The sequence below is a fragment of the Trachinotus anak genome, unplaced genomic scaffold (genome assembly GCF_046630095.1).
Source record: "Trachinotus anak isolate AG129_WGS33_773 ecotype Australia unplaced genomic scaffold, CSIRO_AGI_Tana_v1 ptg000024l, whole genome shotgun sequence".
NCBI classification, from domain to species: Eukaryota; Metazoa; Chordata; class Actinopteri; order Carangiformes; family Carangidae; genus Trachinotus; species Trachinotus anak.
Window position 1 is genome coordinate 16693536 of NW_027273875.1, and position 21250 is coordinate 16714785.

Sequence of the window (21250 nt, forward strand, 5' to 3'; positions counted from 1 at the left end):
AATGCCATAGAATATCTGTGGAGAGACCTGAAGATGGTTGTTCAGACTCTTCCAATCCAGTCTGATGGCTCTGCCAGGAAGAATAAGACAAACTGCGCAGATCCAGGTGTGTACAGCTTGTAGAGACTCACCCAAGAGGATTCCAAGCTGTAACTGCTGCCAAAGGTTGTTCTACAAACCATGAATTGAGGGTAATACTTTTGTCAATGAGAGATCAATAGATTTGTAATAACTTTGCAAACATTTCTTTACTCCACCTTGTTTAATGACAACGCCTATGGAGCCTAACTGCATAATAGCTTCTCCTCTTGATCTGACCTTACTGATTCAGATAATAAACTATTTTCATTAGACAAATAAATACAGAGACAAAGTATGGAAGCTTGCACTTTAATGGAAAAACAAAAAACAAAAATATAGTCTGCAGGGACAATGCAACAAATATGCTCATTTAATGGAGTGAGGGCCACTTTCATGTTCAGGCCATCTTTCATACCTACACCTGCCCATTCCTGTGATCAGCAGGATCAGTTCTATATACACAAAGCACCGATCAACAGTGCTCTACTCTCCTGCACTGACCTCTCCTCACCCTTCCCCCTGTAACCTGACTTGAATCTACACAAGATGCTTCCCCATACCCCACACTGTCCTAAACACCCCAGCGCTTGCCTGTGGAAAGATGATCTAAGCATGAAAGGGGCCCTGCACTTTCAGGTTGGTAAAGGGCAGCCAGGAGCTTTGTTAAATGTAAGAATAAATGGTGTGCCAAAGCATCAAAAGCATAAACGGCGATTCCTTTCCAATGCAATGCTGCCGCAATCATAAAATGTAGTGATTTGCTGATGTGAAAAATGTTTTCTTGCCAAATTCATAGAAATTGACCCCCCAGATTTGCAGATTTGACCGTATTAATGAATTATTACATTGATACACATCCTCAGTGTGGCCCCTCAAGCCACAGATAACTGTACAAGGCATCATGCGAGTACAGAGAATATTCAGTGCCACAGCAGCAAAACATGTCATCTCTTTAAACTTTATATTAACTTCTTTAAAAAAAAAAAAAAAAATCAAAAATCAATCACTCAAAATCCAATTCTACAATCAATCATACCTATGTATAAACCTGAAGACCTTTCGCATGAAAGAAGTCAGTGACTAGTAACATTTACATTTTGCTTAATAATGTCATCCTCTCTATAGGTAATCATAAATAAATACAAACAATACACAAGGAATGTCTACTCCAAACAATACAGAAAATGAAAGAAAACAAAAATGTGTGATAAACAGTAGTTTGCAATTGTTTTTCTAATGTGAGGAGGCTTTAATAAGGTAATTAATATTATTGATAATTGAAAGAGGTGACTCTCCCAGCCTCACCTGGAGAAAGAGGAACGAAACAAAAAAAGACAACTCAGTGTGTATGTGTGACAGCAACCCAACTTTGTTTTTTTTCTCCATAAACAGGGATGTCAAAAAGCTCTCCCTTTGGGTGGTGTGTTTCTCTTAGTCCAGGATACACTTGGGGCTGATCCCTGTCCACATGATTTGAATGGCAGCACGCACTCTTCTTCTCCTTCTAAGACTCAGACATGACTAGATGGGCACAATGTCTATACTGTGATGCTTCTCTGAGATGGCCAGAGCTGCTCTGAGTCACCGTGATTTTATCCAAAGTCTTATTTGGGCCTCTCATTCTCAGAGAGAAGTGAGTTCATTCGAAGCAAACTGCAAGTTTGCTCGGATGGTTGACGTTGTTGTGAATCATATTCAGATGGGAAAGACTCCCCCCTCCTCAGGTTACATGAACTGCATCTGCAAATATAAAAGACAACCGTGTTAACCCTCTAGATGTTTTTTGGAACATCTGGAGACCCAGTATTAAAAGACCAGTATCCAGACCTCTAAGGACGCCTCTATATATGTAAAAACAGCAGCAAAAATCCAACAACCAGGCAAAACAAAAAATGGCGCATGAAGCTTGTATTTCAAAATAAGAGCTGAAGTCTTATTCACAGGAGACTTTTATCATCTCAGTTCATTTCTGAGATCCTCTGTTTATTCATTCTGTTAAAATTGTCTGATCTGGAGCGGCCCAATGGGAGAGTGGTTAGGGCGCATACCACATGAGTGGAAGCTCTTAGCAGCTGAGTGCCGGTTCGGCTCCCGACTGGCCCAGCTCTTTCCTGCGTGTCATTCCCCCTCTCTCTCTGCCCCTTTCCTGTCACTCTCGACTGCCCTGTCAATAAAGGAAAAAAATGCCTGCTGCAGTGTTTTGCTTTTGACTAGGTATGTTACAATCTACTTAGCACATGTTGGGGACAAATCAAAATGTTATGTGTAATTTTCAAACTTTCACATCGCAGCTTGAACTAGTCCTCAACAAAAAGAGCTTCAGTCTCCTGCAGAGCAAAGGAACTTTGACTGATTCAGTCCTCATTCAACAGGAGACAAGACGTGTGTACAGAGTGTGCAAAGCAGCCAGCTGCAGTGTCGAGTGTGGTAGTATCTCACAATCAGCCTTTTAAAGGTTATACGTGTAACTTTCAGAAAACTCTTGTTATTAATGACACCAGTGGCTGTTAAGTGAACTGCAGTCAGCATCCTGTCATGCACATTCTTGCGCTGTGTAGGTAGGTAAGAGCAAGCATCTTGGGCATTGGCCAAAACAATGACATGATGGTTGGACTGGGAAAGAAATTGACCTCTGTATGGTGCATGGATAGTACCAATTTAAAGATTCCCAGGAGGACAGGAAGGAACAGCCTACCCTTCTATCGCTGCAAGAACATGTGGAATTTTGAATCAGATTAATTGGGACTGCAGATCAGAGACCAGTAAAGATGTGGTATGACACCCTGGACTCTCATGTGCACTGTAAATGACAGGCACACAGAGAGGGCTGGTAGGGAGACTGACAGGGACAGTAAGAACAATGGTCCTGTTGGCCAGTCTAACTACACACTGAATGTTATTAAATGTAAACTGTACTTTGGACTGTATTTGACTCTAAGTGTGTGATGGGTCTGGAAATGGGAAAGTATATAGTTTGAGTAATGCAAAATTTTCCCCAGCATCGGTCACATTCCTGTTCAGCCAGACACACTTCACTAGATAACACTTCACTTGTGGTTAAGTCTATGTTGGGCGCCAGTCACTTGTTGACATTAGCAGACTCTATTTCTAAACTAACGTTAGCTAGTAATGCACACTGTTGGCACTGTGGATGACCTGAAGAGAGACACCAAGACACTCAGGAGTGAGCATTTAAATCACATCCCTGAATCGTTCACATAGAGATCAGTCCACAGGCTGTTACAGCTAGATGAGGAAGACGGGGAAGGTTACTGAAGTTACAGTTCAGTCTGTTCACACGTTGGCAATAAAAACGTGATTAAAACATGTAAATGACATCACTTTCGTACATATAGTACCTTTAACAGCCAGTTCTGCCCATACAAGCTAGAATTTAACATGCAGTTTGTTGACACTGAAGTTGCAAGTAAGCACACACAGAAGATGAGCTGTACCTAAAGATGTTCTATAAAAAATTCTGCAGAAAGAGTTGTGCAAAGGGGTCCTTCCCTAGCACTCTGAGGGGGCTGAGACTGGAAGGACTAGAAGTTGTGGGTGACTGAGTCACAGAGGAGGACAGAGGAGGAGGTGAGAGCAGAACAGGAGAGATGGAGAGATGGATGAAGACAGGAGCTCCACAAGAGAAGCTGCGCTACAGGCCTCTAATCAGGAAATTATGCTCATGCATTATCACATTTCAGTTATGCACACAATTCTGTAAATGGATGTTAAAATAGCATCACAGACCTCTTATTTGATCATGATACACACTGACTGAAAGGCAGAGGCAGATAAAGAAATACACCAATGCTCATCTTATCCACAAAGATGGCCTGTATTTTCCTCTACAGTTGGAATGACCAATAGGAAACATGCATCATGTACGTCATGAGTCATTCACTGAGTCTGTTTCCATTGCATTTTGTTAAATTTTGTCAATACATCCATTTTTCCACCTCAACCAAGTTTAAAAACTTTATCACAATGGATAAACCTTGTTACCATTTTCAAAATTGCACTCAAGTCTCCTTTATGTGCAAACTGAAAATGCACAGATAAAAAAGGAGGTTTGTAGAGGGTTGCATGAAAACTCAGAGTAACAAGTGGACTGATTATAGTGGGAAATCTGCATACTGGAAAAATTCATTCATTCATCAATAGTTGGCCTGTGAATGTTGTTTATCAGCTGTGACACTCACACTTGCAGGCGGTGGGGAGCACATGTCCCATCTATCAGAAAAATTACCTACACACTTTGGCGACACACACACGAATTTAAAGCACAAACCTTTCACAGTCTATTTGATTTAATTTCATAAAAGGCATCCCCCGATTTCTGCAGATAATTAATGTTAAACTCCCCAAGATCTTGGTGCTAACCCAGGAGAGAACAAGTGGAAGCAGATCCCAGAGCTGAGACAACTATCATGCTAGGTAGACTGGGTCACTGAGCTAAGCTGTGGAAGGAGTGGGGCAGTGCACACAGACATTACTTACCTGTGTACCTGGATTGGAGCCAAAGGGGTTGGCGGGCCTCATCACAGGCTGGGTGTACATCATGGAGGGCTGTGTCATCATCATGGAGCCCATGTTGGGAGGCTGATGGTAAGAAAAGAAAACACAACACACAAAGCATGAATTATACTGCCTGAAAACAAACAAACAAAATACAGATGCATCCCAAAATCAGGTCCAGGGGTTAGTTGGCTACAGTAGTGTGTGTGTGGTGAGAGCTGCCTCTTGCTGCCTATTCCATCTGCTTCACAGCTACATGGATATAATAAGAATAGAAGAAGAAGATAAAAAGAAACTGTCTCCCTCTTTGCTTGCACGGTCTGTGTGTGTGCTTTCTTTCTATGATTGTGTGGACAGATTTCTGTACAAAACCATGAGGACTATTTTAAGGTTGAGACCTGGTTTCAGGGTCCAGGTTAGAGGTAAGTTGGGGTCAGGTGTTAAGTGAAGGTTAAGGTTGGGGTGAGAGGCTGGGGAACACATTATGTCAGTGAGTATCCTCACAACTATAGAAAGACCAACATGCAAATGTGTGTGTGTGTGTGTGTGTGTGACAGGAAGTGAAATCCTGCTGAGTATACAGTCCCAGCTGACTTACCATTGCATATGCCATCATGCCTGTCGGTGTGGTTGCAGGGAAGGCCATGACAGATGGTGCCTGAGGTGACACAAAAAAAACAAGTCACTTCCTTCTCCAGAATCAGGACACAGTGACTCACATTTAGCTGTTAATTATAAGATTATCAAATTTTATTTCATTACAGTGACTAAAGTGAGCCTTTAAAAATCTATGAAGGAATAGATCAGAATGAAGGAAGAATTCATTCAATACCAACTTTATCTGATTCAGCTCCACTTCACCTATGTTAACAGTCAAACATGAGGTGTTTCTTCTCTTTAAAGAGCAGTCACATGACAAAGCTGAGCTTGTTAGGACTTGTGAAGCCTACTGACGATTTTCACTGCTCCATTCAAAAAACCTGTGTAGTTTTGAAAGTAAATCGAGAATGCAGCTAGAACGAGGGCGTGAAGGAGGGAAGATGGCGATTCTGCAGACTGTGAGAGGATGACAGCAGGGTTCAGCCAATGGGGGTGAGGGGGTTCCATAAAGAACTTCAGTTTTTCTAAGCAGATATCTATTCAGGGCTGATAAATGTTTTAAAAATTTTTAAGAAATTTTATAACCACAAAGGACAAAATTTAACACCTGTTTCAAGGTAAAAAAAATGACTGAAACCCAGCATGGCATGGGAGCGGGCTTCACATGAACTACATTCATTTATTGATATTTACAGTGTTTCACATTTTGTCAGCACTCGCACAACCATAACTGTTTGTAATGTAATTAATCAATGCCATCAATGTGAACTGGAGGTGGTGAATGTAAATAATTAACTAATTTAAGTGAATCTATGTTTTTCCTAAGATGAACACTTGCCCACAATGAGTCAATGAGCATCTGAGCTACTGTAGATTGCAGGTGTGACAATGTTTTAAAATGAAAAAGGATTGAAGAGCACAGTCAGACCAGTAGTATATAATGTCTCCAACAAAGTTTTCTCAACTAACTTAAAGCCCTGTTCTTTGAGGCCTACTGAGACCTGCAGATGTCAATTATTAGTTCAGTTTTATTCCAAAAGGGTCCAAACTAATTTCATGTTCAGTGTTCTGAACATCAGCTGGAAAAAAATCTTCACACAACACACTGAAACTTCCCACAGAAAATGTGTCAAGTTACCAAAAGTTACCAGCTTTCAAACCAGACTGCTGATCTAGTTCCATCTTTTAAACAGGGCAATGACAGACAGAGGTAAAGGGAAGGAGAAAGCCGAGTGTGATGTGTCCTGGAGGTAGAAGCTGGTTAATGGCAGGTGCAGAGCTCCTTGTGGAAAGAGATTAGAGAGAACAAAAGTGGAGACTCTTTCTCTGAGCAGCCTTGCTTGTGATAACAGCCCCTGCAGTGATAACAAACCCAGATTTGTCTAACGCCCAGCCCTCTCGGGAAGGATACGTTTCATTAACTATTCAGTCATTGGCGAGGGAGGCACAAGTGAGTCAGATGTGACACTGGTGCCAAATTTGGTGCTTTCATCACAGACTGTGCTTGTTTCAGTGCACAGAGAGCGCTCCTTCAGAATTCCTCCTCGCCGACAATGTTTGGTTTGTCTCAGGGATGTCTCACTCAGCGTCCCTCAGATAGTCAGTAATGACATGATTAAGACGTTCTTTGCATCACGTCAGGGATTATCCTTTAATGAATGACGGATGTTGTGAGCATCTGTTTCTTAGTGCATCACCAATCATTTCTTACTCGCCTCAGCAGAGATGGGTGCTCTGTGTGTGATCATGACCACTGGCACTATGGTAAGAGGCTGGACTGTTGGATTATTGTCAGAAGATCTTTCTGAAAATTTCACCAAAGACAGACTGCAAACTGAATATGTGTAACAAAAACATAGTAAGAGAGACGAGGAGGGAGGTAGAAAGAATGACAGGTTATCAGTGAGATCCAGATCCATTCAAGTTCATGAGACTTTTCTCACGTTTGGAGAGGCTCATTAGGAATGACTAATCCAAACTACTTCCCAGTAGCCAGTTCTTCTTACCTTCTCTGTCCACCTAGTTTTAATAATTGTCATTATGATACTATAAAACAATATTGCAAATCAAGTTAGAAACTTTATGACCATATGAAAATGTGGCATGGTAACTACACTACCGGTCAAAAGTTTTAGAACACCCTAATTTTTCCAGTTATTTATTGCAATTCAAGTCGTGCAAGTCCAACGAATAGCTTGAAATGGTACAAAGGTAAGTACTGAACAGCCAGAGGAAAAAAAAAAAAAAAGGTTTGGTTACCCAGAACTGAAAAATAATGTACATTTCAGAATTAAACAAAAAGGCCTTTTTCAGGGAACACGAAGTGGGTTAACAATTTAAAGCTGTTCTGCAGCAATGAAGGTTGAATCAGCCTTGAAAGCTGGTGCTACTAATTCCTACAGGTGTTCCAACTTTTCTTGACTACATACAACCCCCTCTGTCTGCATAAATGCAGTGTTGGAACACACTGTGGTACCAGACCCTCATGAGAATCAGGTGAACAGTATTGTACTGCAGAAAGTAGTGTGTTGCTACAAAAATGGCGAGAAAAAGGCAATTAACAATGGAAGAGAGACAGACCATCATAACACTTACAAATGTAGGTCTTTCCTACAGGGAAATTGCAAAGAAAGTCAAGGTGTCAGTGAGTACAGTTTTCTTCACCATCAAAAGGCACTCAGAAACTGGGGAAAACTCTGACAGGAAGCGGTCTGGCAGATCCAAAGCCACAACTGAATCAGAGAACAAGTTTCTGAGAGTTAACAGCTTGCGTGATAGGTGGCTCACAGGACAACAGCTTCAAGCACAACTTAATAGTGGCCATAGTAAGCAAGTCTCAGTTTCAACTGTGAAGAGAAGACTTCGAGCTGCAGGTTTGACAGGACAAGTTGCAGCAAGAAAGCCATTGCTAAGTTGTCAGAATAAGACAAAGAGGCTCTCCTGGGCCACGAAACACCGCCATTGGACTGCTGAAGACTGGAAGAAGGTATTATGGACTGATGAATCAAAATTTCAAATCTTTGGTTCATCACGCAGGATCTTTGTACGCCGTCGAGTAGGCGAGAGGATGGTTCCACAGAGTGTGACATCAACTGTCAAACATGGAGGAGGAAATGTGATGGTCTGGGGCTGTTTTGCTGGATCCAGGATCGGTGACTTGTACAGAGTGAGCTGCACCCTGAACCAATATGGCTATCACAGCATTCTGCAGCGCCATGCAATACCCTCTGGTATGCGCCTAGTTGGTCAGAGGTTCATCCTACAGCAAGATAATAACCCAAAACACAAGTCCAAGCTATGCCAAAACTACCTCAGGAAAAAAGAACAAGATGGTAAGCTTGAAAACATGGAGTGGCCAGTACAGTCTCCAGACTTAAACCCCATCGAGCTGGTTTGGGATGAACTGGACAGAAGAGTGAAAGCCAAGCAACCTACAAGTGCCACACATTTATGGGAACTTCTGCAACAGACTTGGGAAGAACTTTCTGAAGAATATTTGATTTCTTTTGTAGACAGAATGCCACGAGTGCGTTCAGCTGTTATATCTGCCAAAGGTGGCTACTTTGATGAGTCAAAAGTTTAGAATACATTTTGGTCTATAAATTGATTCCATGATTTCTTTTTCAACTCAAATTGCTTATTTGTTCTATGCTTCCATTTCAGAGTGCAATGACACAATAAACTGAATAATTTCCAGTAAAAAACTGGAAAAAGTGTGGTGTTCTAAAACTTTTGACCGGTAGTGTATGTCTGAACATGATGAGCTCAAAAGAGTTCGAGAGATGAGAGTTTCTCATCTACTTAATATAAATACTGATCATTTATATACACAGCACATACAGAGCAGTTTTTTTCCCCATACTGATCAATAGAAGGTGTCAGGTTTTTACAATATTGACTGCGAACAGTGGAGTGGTTTGTTCTTTAGGCAGAACAGAGCTGGAGAAGTCATTTTCATTCTTCTCCATTCACCATTTACAAGAGACGATAACTACACCTGGTTTGGGAGGAAACATTCAGGACCACTGACTTCAGTCAAAAAATACACAACTGTGTACACAACAACCTCAGCAGATATGTCTCATAACTGCAAGTCCCAGAGAAGAAAAATCCACTGACAGGCTGCACTGGTAAAGGATCCTGTGAAGAATGTACATACAGACAGTTTTCTGGATGGAGTTTGGATCTCATCAGTAGCTTTTTGGAGGTTTGTTGTTTCAACAATAAGTGAAGTCTTCTGAGTGAAATCAAACTCATTTCATTGCTGACTGGCATCTTCTCTAATAATTCAAAATACTTACTAACAACAACAACTAAGACTGAAAACATTTCAGTGCACTAAAGTCCCTCAGTCTGCAATCAGTCTGCTGTTGTGAAACACTAAGGGGAAGAGGCCATTCAGTGGACCATCATAGGCAGACACAAGAGGTTGTGGCTGTTATGACTCCAGTTAAAGAGAGTAAAAGACACTTGGATTCAAAGAAAGCACAATAAACAAACAGTCCAGGAAAAGCTGGAGGCCATCCAGGAAAGACTTTACTCCCACAATCACTCAACACCTTCTACTGGCAAGTCAGCAGGAAGAAACTGGCAGGGGACACTCGACTGGGCATTTCTTGGCAGACAGAAAACAGACTAGATTTTACACAACAATAACCCAATACTGGTTTAAAGCTGTAATAAAATGGCACCAACTAGGCCTGAGCTGAGCCCCTCTGATCATGACTAGGTTCTCCACACAGGAGCTGGGGGCAGCTACTGGACAGAGTCCTTAGCTGCTGCATGCCATCACTGCAGTGTTAATATAGCTCTGACAGTGTGCTGTGGCTGCTAGTGGTGGTGTGGCCTCTGGACAGAGTGGTGAAGCTGAATGTGAAGATGTTAATATCAACCAGCGCATGCCAGTGTTGGTCAGAGCGCAGGAAAAGGCTTAAACCATATGTGTAGTAGGGATGGACTTACGTATTGTGGAAAATGCATGGAGTTCTGTAAGTGTGGCTGTTTCATAAACAGATAACAGACAGATCAATAAACTGGAGCAAACATTCACAGACAAGACACAAGACAAAGGTGAGAATTCATAGCCACTGGCTACCTGCCTGAGAACATGTTTCAGACACTGTGGTCAATCGTCCCTGCTGGACATGATAACGACATCAGCTGATTTTACTGACTAGTTCCTGAGGACATTTATAGACTAAAGGAGCTTAATGACCTCTAATGGAAGTGTAGCTGTTGTCTTGTGTAGGGGGGCAGCAGTCCTGTGATTCTGGCTCTGAACAGGAGTTAATAAAATGTCCAAGTACTCTTGGTCAGCTGCAGTTCTACACAATTAGCAAAGCAGAGCACATGTTTCAATAAGCACCACAGTTTTTAAATAAGCACATATGGACCCCAGAAAGAATGCCTGCAGCAATGCAAAGCTAATGGGGATCATGATGAACAAACAAGTGTATTTCAATACACAGGTAATATTCTGATTCACAATACCCAACATGCACGCTTTGCTGAAGTGCTATGCATTTGTCTGTGTAGATTGTTAATTCAGAGTGTTGGGGAGTTTGTTCCTAGTTTAACTTCCCAGTAACGTCCAGTTGCTTTGGTATTTTAACAAAACCAGGTCAAAACCTCGTATGTGTCTGGGAAACAGTGTGGGAAACTGATTGGGTAACATGATTGAAAATTGTTGTGGAACCTGTAAACAACTACTTTCGATGAAAAGTAGCTAAAGCTGCTGTTGATAAATGTCGTTAGATAATGTAATAGACAAATCAGCATATTCATGAGGTCATCATGTTGTATTCAGCCCACTGTCAGCTGGTTTCAGCTCTCTATCCGTTTGCTTCTCTCCTCCTGTTCTCCTGTCTCCTGAGCTGTTCTCATTGACTCATTGTCTGTATGTTGTCATGACAATGAAACAAGTTTGAAATAGTGACTGAAACAAAGCTCATTAAGACTAGATGTTAACCAGCAGTCACTTCCAAGCTTCTGCTAACATCCTGATTTGATGATGTCATCTGACAAAATCACCAAACACATCAGTTAAAGACAAAGACTGAGCTGTGATTTCAGCTGGATTTACTGTATAATGATCACTCAGAGAGAAAGTTAGAAGAGACACAATTTCTTTCATATTCTTCCTCTGACACAGAGCATTGCCTCCACCCCCCCCCTCTACTCACTGAACAGAGGCGACACAGAGAGAGGTGAGCCTCTAGCTCGTAGGGCAGTACTGGGCCCAATCACAATGTCCCCCCAGGGGCCTAAACCCGGACCCTCACAGACCTAAATGATGTCACCTGATAAGTGATTGAGTGCGAGAAGCTTCAGGTGCTCTGGTGTAAAGGTGAATGGGACAACAGTTTGTGATATATGAAGTTACTTTGATAACGCCACATGCTGTGTACAATTGTAGGTTTGGGACTTTTGATTTTAGATTTTTTTATTCCCTCCCTTTGCTCCCTGTTGGATCAGATCTGATGAAAGCAGGTTTTGAGTCATCAGTGTGCCATCATAAGACAAAAACTACACACAGTTCTGGCTCTGAATCACCAGTGAGCTCTGTGTTTATACTGACATGTAAACTTATTTTTTCTTCTAACTTTAACATTGTTAACAATTTTTTTTTCTATTGATTATTCTTTTTTGCTCAAATGTAATCATGCCGCATCCTGCAGTTTGTTCATACACCTGTTGCACTTTCCTACCAAAACAGCACATGAAAATAATGATGTCTATCCGTGTGGCGCCATCTCCGTGATGCATATCCACAACCTTTTGGTTTGTAGCTTCAACATCTGATAGATTCATATAAATTTTAATTATGGGAAGCTCCAGGTTACAGGTCCTTCAGTTCCTATGGAACAAGGCCCTTATGATCAGTTTGAGATTTGATTAATTTGGCTGACTGTCCCTAACTGAAGCTCTCATATTCTCATGTGAATATGAAGAACCATTGATTCGGTTTTGGGTGTTCACTGGTTGGGGTATAAAACCAGATGGGTGCAGAGAGGTGATTCTAACCATGGTTGCAGGGTTCCAGGTGGTGGAAGGAGCTGTCTTGGGCTGCCAGTTGGTTCCCCCTGTCAGCTTCTTCTCCCCAGGCTGACTCCAGTGAAGATCACTTCAGAGATGGAGTGAAACTGTTAGTCCTGTTTAGTATGCTGTACCAGGACATGACGTTAAACATTACTGGAGTGTGCTTACTTCTTTGCTGTGCCATTGCCAATTCCCAGATCTAAAGAGGACAGAAGAAAAGTAATGAATGAACCACCATGAAAACAACTCACAACACATAAAATGTAGAAAACTGGCAACATTTTATACAAATTTTACACATTCATATTTATTTTTTTCTTTATTTCCATGCTATAATTTAGTAAATTATACTTTACTGATTGGTGCAAATTTCACCTTTGAATAATCTGCTTATTGTACAATTTGTTCTATTTATTAAATCATCACAAAAAAGGGAACTTACTGCCAACAAGATTGGCCAGTGAGGAATCCAGGTCAGTGGACACCAGTTTGTTGGGCTGTTGGCCGTTCAGGGTCATGCCCTGATTGGGTGAGGATGCCACTGTGGGTTTGAGGATGCCACCTAAAACATCTTAATCAAAAGGGGATCGGACAAAGGGAAAGGAAGGGAGTGGAGGGGAGGGTGAGAGGTTGGGGAGCCCAGAACAGGTGAAGACACAATACAACAGACAATACCAAAACAACACACAAAGACAAACACACGACAGTATATAAAATGTACACACACACACACACACACACACACACACACACACAAATGGACACACACACACAGAGAGGGTGTTCAGTGTGGATGAGGCAGTAAGCAGGGCTCAGAGAAAAACGCACATCAAGCCAAGACTGTGTGAGAGGAATGTGTGTTGAGTCAACTCACCCAGTCATGCATATGCCATGCAAAAAGCCAAGAGCCCAGGGAGTGTGTTTAACCCCAGGACAAGGGAAAAGAGAAAAAAAATATATTATGAGATTGTGAGCAGCCTAGAAACCAGTGAGGGTGTGTAAGAGATTCAAGGTGCAGAATGTAGCATCTGTTTATTCTTGTCATGATAAGTTGGTATAAATACACTAATGAGGCAAATGATGAAATAGTTGTTACCTCAGTCACACTCCAGTTTTACTGTTAGTGACATTGTTTGTGACAAATTTCTGATTAATCACAATTTATGTGATTTATACAATTCAGTATAAGACAATGATGAGTGCTGTGTAAAGGCCAGTAAAGGTTCATTTGTTAAATAAACATGGGTGTAAAAACTATTTATTTATTTATTTAGAAATATTTCACACACATAACACATTAATATCTCTAAAAACTCAAATGATTTGTATTCATTTGTGACTTTTGGAGCCTGGTGTACGTAGCAGTCATCAGTAGACAAAAAAATATCAGCCTGTGGGCCCCTCTCAGTTGAAATGATTTTTATGGTCACAGAAAACACACACAACACACATGAACAAGCATCATATTCTGTACCTGTGCATGCTAAAAATAATTCTGATGAGACAGCAGAAGCACGTGACATGATGATAAAATCAAAGATAAGAAATACTTGATGTGCTTGGTAGGATATTGAAGAAACCTCCCACCTATGTCACTGTCTTCTGATTATGCAGAGCAGTGAAAATATCTATAAGAGGTTTCATTTTTCTCTAGGTAAGGTGATGACACAAATTTATACCATTTCTTTTTACAAAGACTGTTTTTTATTACAGTATTACAAAATTGAAAAAGGGATATTCCACTCAAAACTATCTCTTTTCACTCAATCGGCAATATAAGGAGAACATAGCTTAAGAAATAAAATTTTTAAAAATAAAATAAAATAAATAGCTTATTGACTCAAAAGAGAACTGAAAATAATGTATGAACTACACTGCTATTACAGCTATAGCTATAAAGAATATCTGGGGAAAAAATGCCACATAATTTCTGACATACCACAAATATACCTGCTGAACTGTGAATCACATCACATTTTACATCTAAAGAAACCGAAAATCGTCCTGCACACACTAATAGGATTTATACTGAAACTGCAAAATGAGATTATCTAATACAACTTCAAGTTTTATAATATACTGTATGGTAAAAATGAGCTGCCAGAAGGAGGAGACCAAATGAACTGCATCCCCTTAGGGAGAGAGAGTGGATCTGAAGTTCTTACGACATGTCATGCGTGTCAGTGGAGCCTTAAGCCAATCAGGACAAAGTGCTGTCGACACAGAGGTGGCTCCCACCAACTGCAGAGCCTGGCTCAGAAAACTGCAGCCGCCTTGGCCAGGGTGGTTTTAATGTCATGTGACATAGTGACGTTCTACGAAAGTCGCACAATATTTCTGACCAACGTACGTTGTTTTGAATGCACTATGCATCACGTTAAGTCAGCACTGTCTATGACCTGTGGGTGTGACATTATTCATTAGGTATTGTGGGTAAATCTTTCTCGTGTGTGCACTTAAACCAAATGTGAGTGTGCGTTTATCACAGTAATGACTGCATTGCAAAATCCATGTCATGGACACTAGTGACGATGATGAAAGCAGTATACCACCCACCCCACTTTGTTCAGAGTATGTTAGTGAAGGAGGGATCACTTCCCACTGCAGTGCAGGGTTACCTTTGCTTTTTAAAAACCTGAATTAGCCTGGTGGTGGTCAGAATATATTTCACAATTCAAAAAACAAACATAAAAAAACATGGATTATAGTCCTTGTATGTTTCGTTGATACATTTACCTCACTGAGACAAAAAGAAAGAAGGATACCTCTACCATCATCTTTTTGAGATAAGATAGTAAGATAGTTCAAAACAGATTGAAAGAGTGGGCTAGTTATGAAGTATAACCATGCAAATGTAAACCCTTTAACATTTCAGGGTCTGGCACTTTCATGTTGGTGATTCATATTGTTTTCTTATTTGTTTGTCCATATAGCAAAAGCCTAATGAAGAGCCACTGACACCAAATAGCCGGTTACTTGCTAGAAAGACCATCCTTTCGTCATATTAATGAAAGCCACTTTCATATCTGATGAGGCACAGATGTTTGTTTGGAATTCATTCAGAACATTAAGGGTCCATATGAACCACACACACTGACAAACAAGTCCAGATTTTCCACAGCCTCGACACAATCCAATGACTGTCTGGAGTAAACGAGACCTGCAGGGAAACAGGTAGAGAATATGTCATGTGTGTACAAGTGCTTACCTGTTGAATCCAGGTTGTTGGCGTTGGTGTTGTTGCCAAATACAGAGTCAAAGTCAACATTAAGGCCTCGAGAGTTCTGTGGCTGCTGTGTTGGGGAGGCTGTGAACCCTGGTGAGACCAAAAGAAAACCAACAGTCAGGAAGACAACCACAATGTGGAAAATGCACACCCAAGACTCTTCTTATAGAATCAGTGACACTTTTTTAAACTTGCATTTTTAAACTTGCTTATTAAATGTGCCATTAAATTCTACCATAATGCAACCACCTTGACTAGTGGTGCAGATTCATGTTGATCAGTTGCAGAATATTTTTATCATTTTCCTATGACCACAGGTTAAGGCCGACAGCACCACATACATGGCAACTTCTGTTTGTCAAGGAAAATTTCATTTATTAAGGTCAACAACCACTGACGTGATATGACGCATGTCAAAACACCCATGTCTATTGTTTCTGTGTAATCTCACACACCAGTGGTCTTGACACAGGTTGATGTGTCAGGATACAGTCCTCCATCCCAGCATCCACTCTCACGAAGGCTCAACAGAAGCAGCAGTTTGTTCCCTGTATCAGTATGTCCAGGCTACCTCTATATACACAGGTGACCAGTGACATAAGCTACACGACTGTGCACTGCATTTTACACGGATCATGTTTGGTGCATTCAAGTGACATTGGGGCATGATGGTGGGTTACAATTTGGGTATTCTTCAATTTCCCTTTAATTGCCTAGTACAGACAGGTGACAAACAAGAAAAAACAACATGAAGTGTCTCAGTAAGGAGTTGGACCAACACTTGGTGCAAGAACAGCTTCAGTGCTCCTTGAGATTGATTCTCTAAGTCTCTGGACTCTACTGGAGGGATGATCTCCATTCTTTATAAAGATATTTCCTCATGTGGTGTTTTGATGGTGGTGGAGAGCACTGTCTAACGCGTTGCTCCAAAATTTCCCTTAGGTGTTGACCTCGGTGGATATGTGGTGACTGAAGGCCACAGCATACGATTCACATCATCTTCATACTCATCAAGCCATCAGTAACCCATGATGCCCTGTGGATGGGGGCACTGTCATGTCTGTGTCTTTGTATTGTTCAAGGTATATTTGATGAGGGTTAAGTGAGTCTTTTTGATTCAGAGAAACTCCAAAGCTGAACAATTGATGACTCAGCCACAGAAAATAATCACCATCTCTTTTTATAATGGATTCGTCTTCTTCTAAAAATGCCCAACATTCTCTGAAAAACTGAATATTTTTGGGTTTTAAACAAGACATTTCAGGACCTCACATTGGCCATTAAGAAACTGTGATGGGCATTTTTCAATACTTTGATATTTAAAAAAAGAAAAGTGGATTTCTGAGGACTACTAACACATTGAGCCTGGGTGTACCTACCTCTGAATAGACCAGCTACAGCAGGGGGCTCAGATTGGAAGAGGGTGGTGTAAGGGCTTGGCCCACAGAAGGAGTCTGACACACAGCAGACGGGCAACAGCAGACATGCAAAGAACCAGACAGAGGAAGAGGGAGGAAGACAGGAGAAGATTATGTAGATATGACACCAGAAAAACAGCAGTGAAAGAGCAGCAAGGAAGCCAAGCAACTGTGGGAATGGCTCTTTTATAGAGGAAAAACAAAGATCAGGAGTTGCAGGACAAAAGCAGAGGAAGCCACCACTCATCACATGGCTAGACTAAATACAGGGCAAAATTAAGGGCAGCACACAACTAGTGGCTAAGCACAAAACAATGCAGGCTCACACCCTTAGGCTTGTAGGAAGCAGGGAGGGAGGATAAATACTCTGATTTCACTGAGAGACACCATGTCCAGCTCTACTCACGACAATTGACAAATGTTACACAACATATCAGAAGTCACAGGTCAGTAAACTAGCAGCCAGACCGCCATCCACCAATAGTACCTGTGGTAAATGTCTCTATTTCTGCAGCAGCATTAAGATCAGATGCCAGGGAAGAGCTTGAGTCAAAACAGGGGGTGTAATGATCTAGAGGAAAAAATGTTGCTGATAAAGATGGACAGTTTACAACAAAGAGTTTTGGCCTTTGAAATAACAACTGAAGAATGTTAAGAGATGAGAAAATAAACACTGGGAACTTAGCCTAATTGTGGAAGGAAACAAATATTTGGAGTAGGGCAGCGTGCCAGATCTTCGATGGATGTGAGAAAAGTGTCAAGAAACCGAATGTTCTGACCAGTGACCCTAAACCACTTCAGGCATTTCCTCCATTTCCTTCCCTACTGCTCTGAAAGAAACACGCCTACAGACTCACTCCACAGCCATTTTAAATCACAGTGAAATCACCTACAGTAAATCATCAACCAGGTACAACACACATTAACATGCTGTGTGAACACAAAATGAAATCTACACTGTAAAAAAAGAATTTATAAAATAAGAGAAGATGGAGCCAACCAATCCCACCGAACACTTCATGGCTAGGTGTCCTACAGGGCAGACCACCAGCATCCAAGGACGCTGTGGACGGGTGGACAGCATCGACAACAGGTAGGGTGATGAAAGGGTTTGAGTTTGGAATGGATTCCTCCACAGATTCTGCAGCATAGGTGAAAAGATCTGAGTGGGCAGAGGAGGAGAGAAGGAGGACAAGAAAAAAAGAGAACAGAACACAGGGAGAACAGAGATATTATGATGGAGAGGAGGGTGAGAAAGTTAAAAAGAGAAGTTGAAAAAAGTGCATGCAAGATGACATGCAGGGGAAAAATGCCAGTGATGCAGGTGAGGTTAGAGATACAGCAGCAGGATGATATCATGCACTCTGCTGCACTGCTCTTATTGGCTCAAGTTTCAGGTCTGGTGATCAGCTTTATCAAGACCAGTTCCGTTCACAGGGTAAGGGTTTTCATTATCAAAACGGTCAGGGTCCAGCACAGGGGCTGATATCTAACGACAATAAAACAACTGTGTGTGGCGTTTGTGGTTAGAATGTTTGTCAACCCGAGGAATCTTGCACAATCTGTTTTGTGACAAAATGCAGTAAATGCAAACATGAACAAGCCAACCATATATGGTAATACAGATGTAATTATGTAGCAACAAGCTCTTAAACTCATACTTCTTACCTTTGCGTACATTCATAATGTTGGTATTTGTCAGGCCTGAATTAATACACATCCTAGGTTTTCCAAACATAATAAATGACAGAAGTTACTTAAAATGAGTGAGCATGGACTTTGAGGCCTAATCTGTTATCTTAAATTACAAACACTGTTGTTATGTGTGTCAACTACATTATTTACACACCTTCTGATTGGAGACTGGAGTGAAAACCACATAACATTATAAAAAGATATGAGATAAGATTACTACTGAAATTAGGTGCTGTTTTAGGGCTGCCCACAAGGCAGGAATTTTAAAGCACTTCAAAACGATGCATTAACCGCGGGTGGGTGGGGTGCATCATTCCATATATTAGCTGGTCAGGTGTTTGTGGTTCACTGATTCACACTTTATCTTATACTAGCAGCTGCCCCACACCAAAGTCCATACTTCTACACAATGACACCCATGTTTTACCTAAAAACTCAGGTTTGCATGTCTTTATTCGCCATGTGGGATGTGTAAACACCAGATTTCCAGACAGAGAAAGTAAAACTTAGTGTCTTGGTCACAGCTCAATTATGAAATATTATGGCACCGTGGAGAGTCTCTCCTGCCAGGCTGATGGCATCAACGTCAGCTGGACACTGGAGCTAAGAATACTGCAGCGGCCATCAGGAACACGTCACGCTGCCCTCCACTTCCGTCACTGTCTCTACCTCCAGCACAGTTAGTTTGGTGGTTCAGTCTTTTTAAGACAAGACTCAGTTTGTGGAGTTTACCGCCTGTCACACTTTTTTCCTGCACTGCTCTCTTTATTGGCAGGCAACTCATTTACTTTTAGGGGATAGGCCCTCACTATCCACATTACTATTAGTCATTAATCAGTTTCACATACAAATCATGCACAAGTCCCATCATGTACTTAAAGGTACAGTGATGTGACACACTAGGAAGCAAAATGCTCTGCAGCCACTTACATATCCTAAAATTAAATGTGAGACATTTTTTTCTGCTATATCTGCATGTGAGGTATTTAAATAAAAACCTCACATGCAGATACAGGCATGTTATTGTTATAGTTTGTGCTAATGTTAGCAAACTGTTCGATACACGACACAAAACCCATTCACGTATACATATGAGAATATCGATCTGGTAGATGATTTTCAAAACAGGTTCCTGTACTGGGTTTTAAATAGTTACCATTAATAATACTTATGTTTGGTATTGTGCACGTGTATGCGTGTTTGTAGATGTGGAAGCAGTGTGGACTAGTTCTAAGAAGAGTGGAGCTCTGACCTCCCCATGTGTTGGTGGTGGAGAGAGGTAGTGGCTGCTGGAAAGCAGGCTGCAGGTCCAGAAGGTCGTTGGCTCCCTTGGATGTGCTGAAGGGAAAATGAGGGTACAGATTATAAATCAGTCACTCATTGTCTTACTTCGGTTGCCATCTGAAGAAAAAAATACAACTGCAATTGTCCTCAGCATCACAGCATAATTTAAAAATATTTTAATTTCTGAGTACATGTTATGTTGCCCCTATTTGCAGCAGCAGTAAAATATTTCAGTTTCCAGTCCATTTGCTTGGACCTGTCCAGAGTGTACCCTGTTCCTAACCCTGCCCAATTTGAGCTGTGACTGGCTCAAGCCCCCCCACAGACCTCAAAAGGATAAGTGATATAGGTTGGATGGATGGATGAATGTGCTTGTGCTGCATCTAATATTATCAGTGCTGCTGCAATAGTGCCCCAGTTTCTATAAAGTATCAAAGTTTCATCTGATTTTAAGGAACTAAGAACCTGTGAAACCATTTTGAAATGTTTTGTAACAACCTTATACCTGCATTTAAATATCCCTCCAACTCAATTAATCAACATCAATTTTCAACTTTTTTTTCTACTTTTCAGCTTTAAGAGCCCAGAAAGCCACATTAGCTGGCATAAAATACAAAATGGATTTAAACTTTTTTTTTTTGTCTTAAAATTTAAAAACCTTCCTCAGTGGTGTTTGATAAAAAAATGATCTCATCTCCTTTCAGCTCTGAAACCTCTGCAAAGAGGGTCTGGTCTAAGATTTAATGAACTGAACAACTGCAAAAAGTGTTTGATCTAAATAATATATGTTCATCTGCATCTACATGTACAAGCATTAATATGCTGTGATATCCCATTTGGACATTTGGAGAAGCCACAGAACTGGATGGTGACCAGGTGTAAGTGGTCTCACCTGTTGGTGGAGCTGGGGGTGGAGAAGAGGTCAATGGCAGGGGTTGAATTGATGGTTCCACCCAGTGTGGAGACAGGGGAGGAATCTGTGGTTGCTGTTGTAGGATTCTTCTGGAGCTCTTTGAGACGCTGCTCCTACAATAATTAGGAGACTAGAGTTACCAACATGTTGGCTAACCTGTATCCAATTAGTCAGTATGACAGTACTTATATTGGCCATTTGCAGACAAGACAAGACAATATGGGCAGAGAGCACAAAACCACAGGGATGTCCCACTACTCAAAAATCTGTCACAATTGTTGTGACTATGCTTTTGATATAATCACTGGAAAAAAGAATCATAGTTCATTTTCTCTTTTAGCTTCAGTTCTGGTGATCAACATTATGAAGAGCGCGTCACAGCCTGCCACACAAATGAAACACAGACATCAGTGGAGCTGTAACATTTCAGAGTGCAGAAAAACTCATGCCAAACATAATCAGGATGGAACACTATGACAC

At 41.2% G+C, this 21250-nt stretch overlaps 1 protein-coding gene across 27 annotated transcripts in view; it reads right to left on the minus strand.

Moving 5' to 3' along the window:
- Window positions 1-374: 374 nt before the first annotated feature.
- The window catches only part of picalma (phosphatidylinositol binding clathrin assembly protein a), a 40042-nt gene continuing 19166 nt past the window's right edge, over window positions 375-21250 (minus strand). Inside the window, exons 12-25 of one of the 27 annotated variants that reach the window (XR_011684911.1) lie at window positions 20750-20883; window positions 19826-19911; window positions 17888-18040; window positions 17366-17449; window positions 16840-16914; window positions 15443-15550; window positions 12677-12805; window positions 12403-12433; window positions 12220-12319; window positions 10159-10194; window positions 5195-5254; window positions 4579-4680; window positions 2130-2245; window positions 375-1821 (exon numbers count right to left, since the gene is read on the minus strand). Coding sequence is in view for 26 of the 27 variants with exons in the window: in XM_071461146.1 (XP_071317247.1) it covers window positions 3548-3640; window positions 4579-4680; window positions 5195-5254; window positions 10159-10194; window positions 12220-12319; window positions 12403-12433; window positions 12677-12805; window positions 15443-15550; window positions 16840-16914; window positions 17366-17449; window positions 17888-18040; window positions 19826-19911; window positions 20750-20883 (1191 nt within the window). In the remaining variant the exon portion in view is untranslated. The other 26 variants (XM_071461151.1, XM_071461146.1, XM_071461147.1 and 23 more) reach the window with 26 other exon arrangements.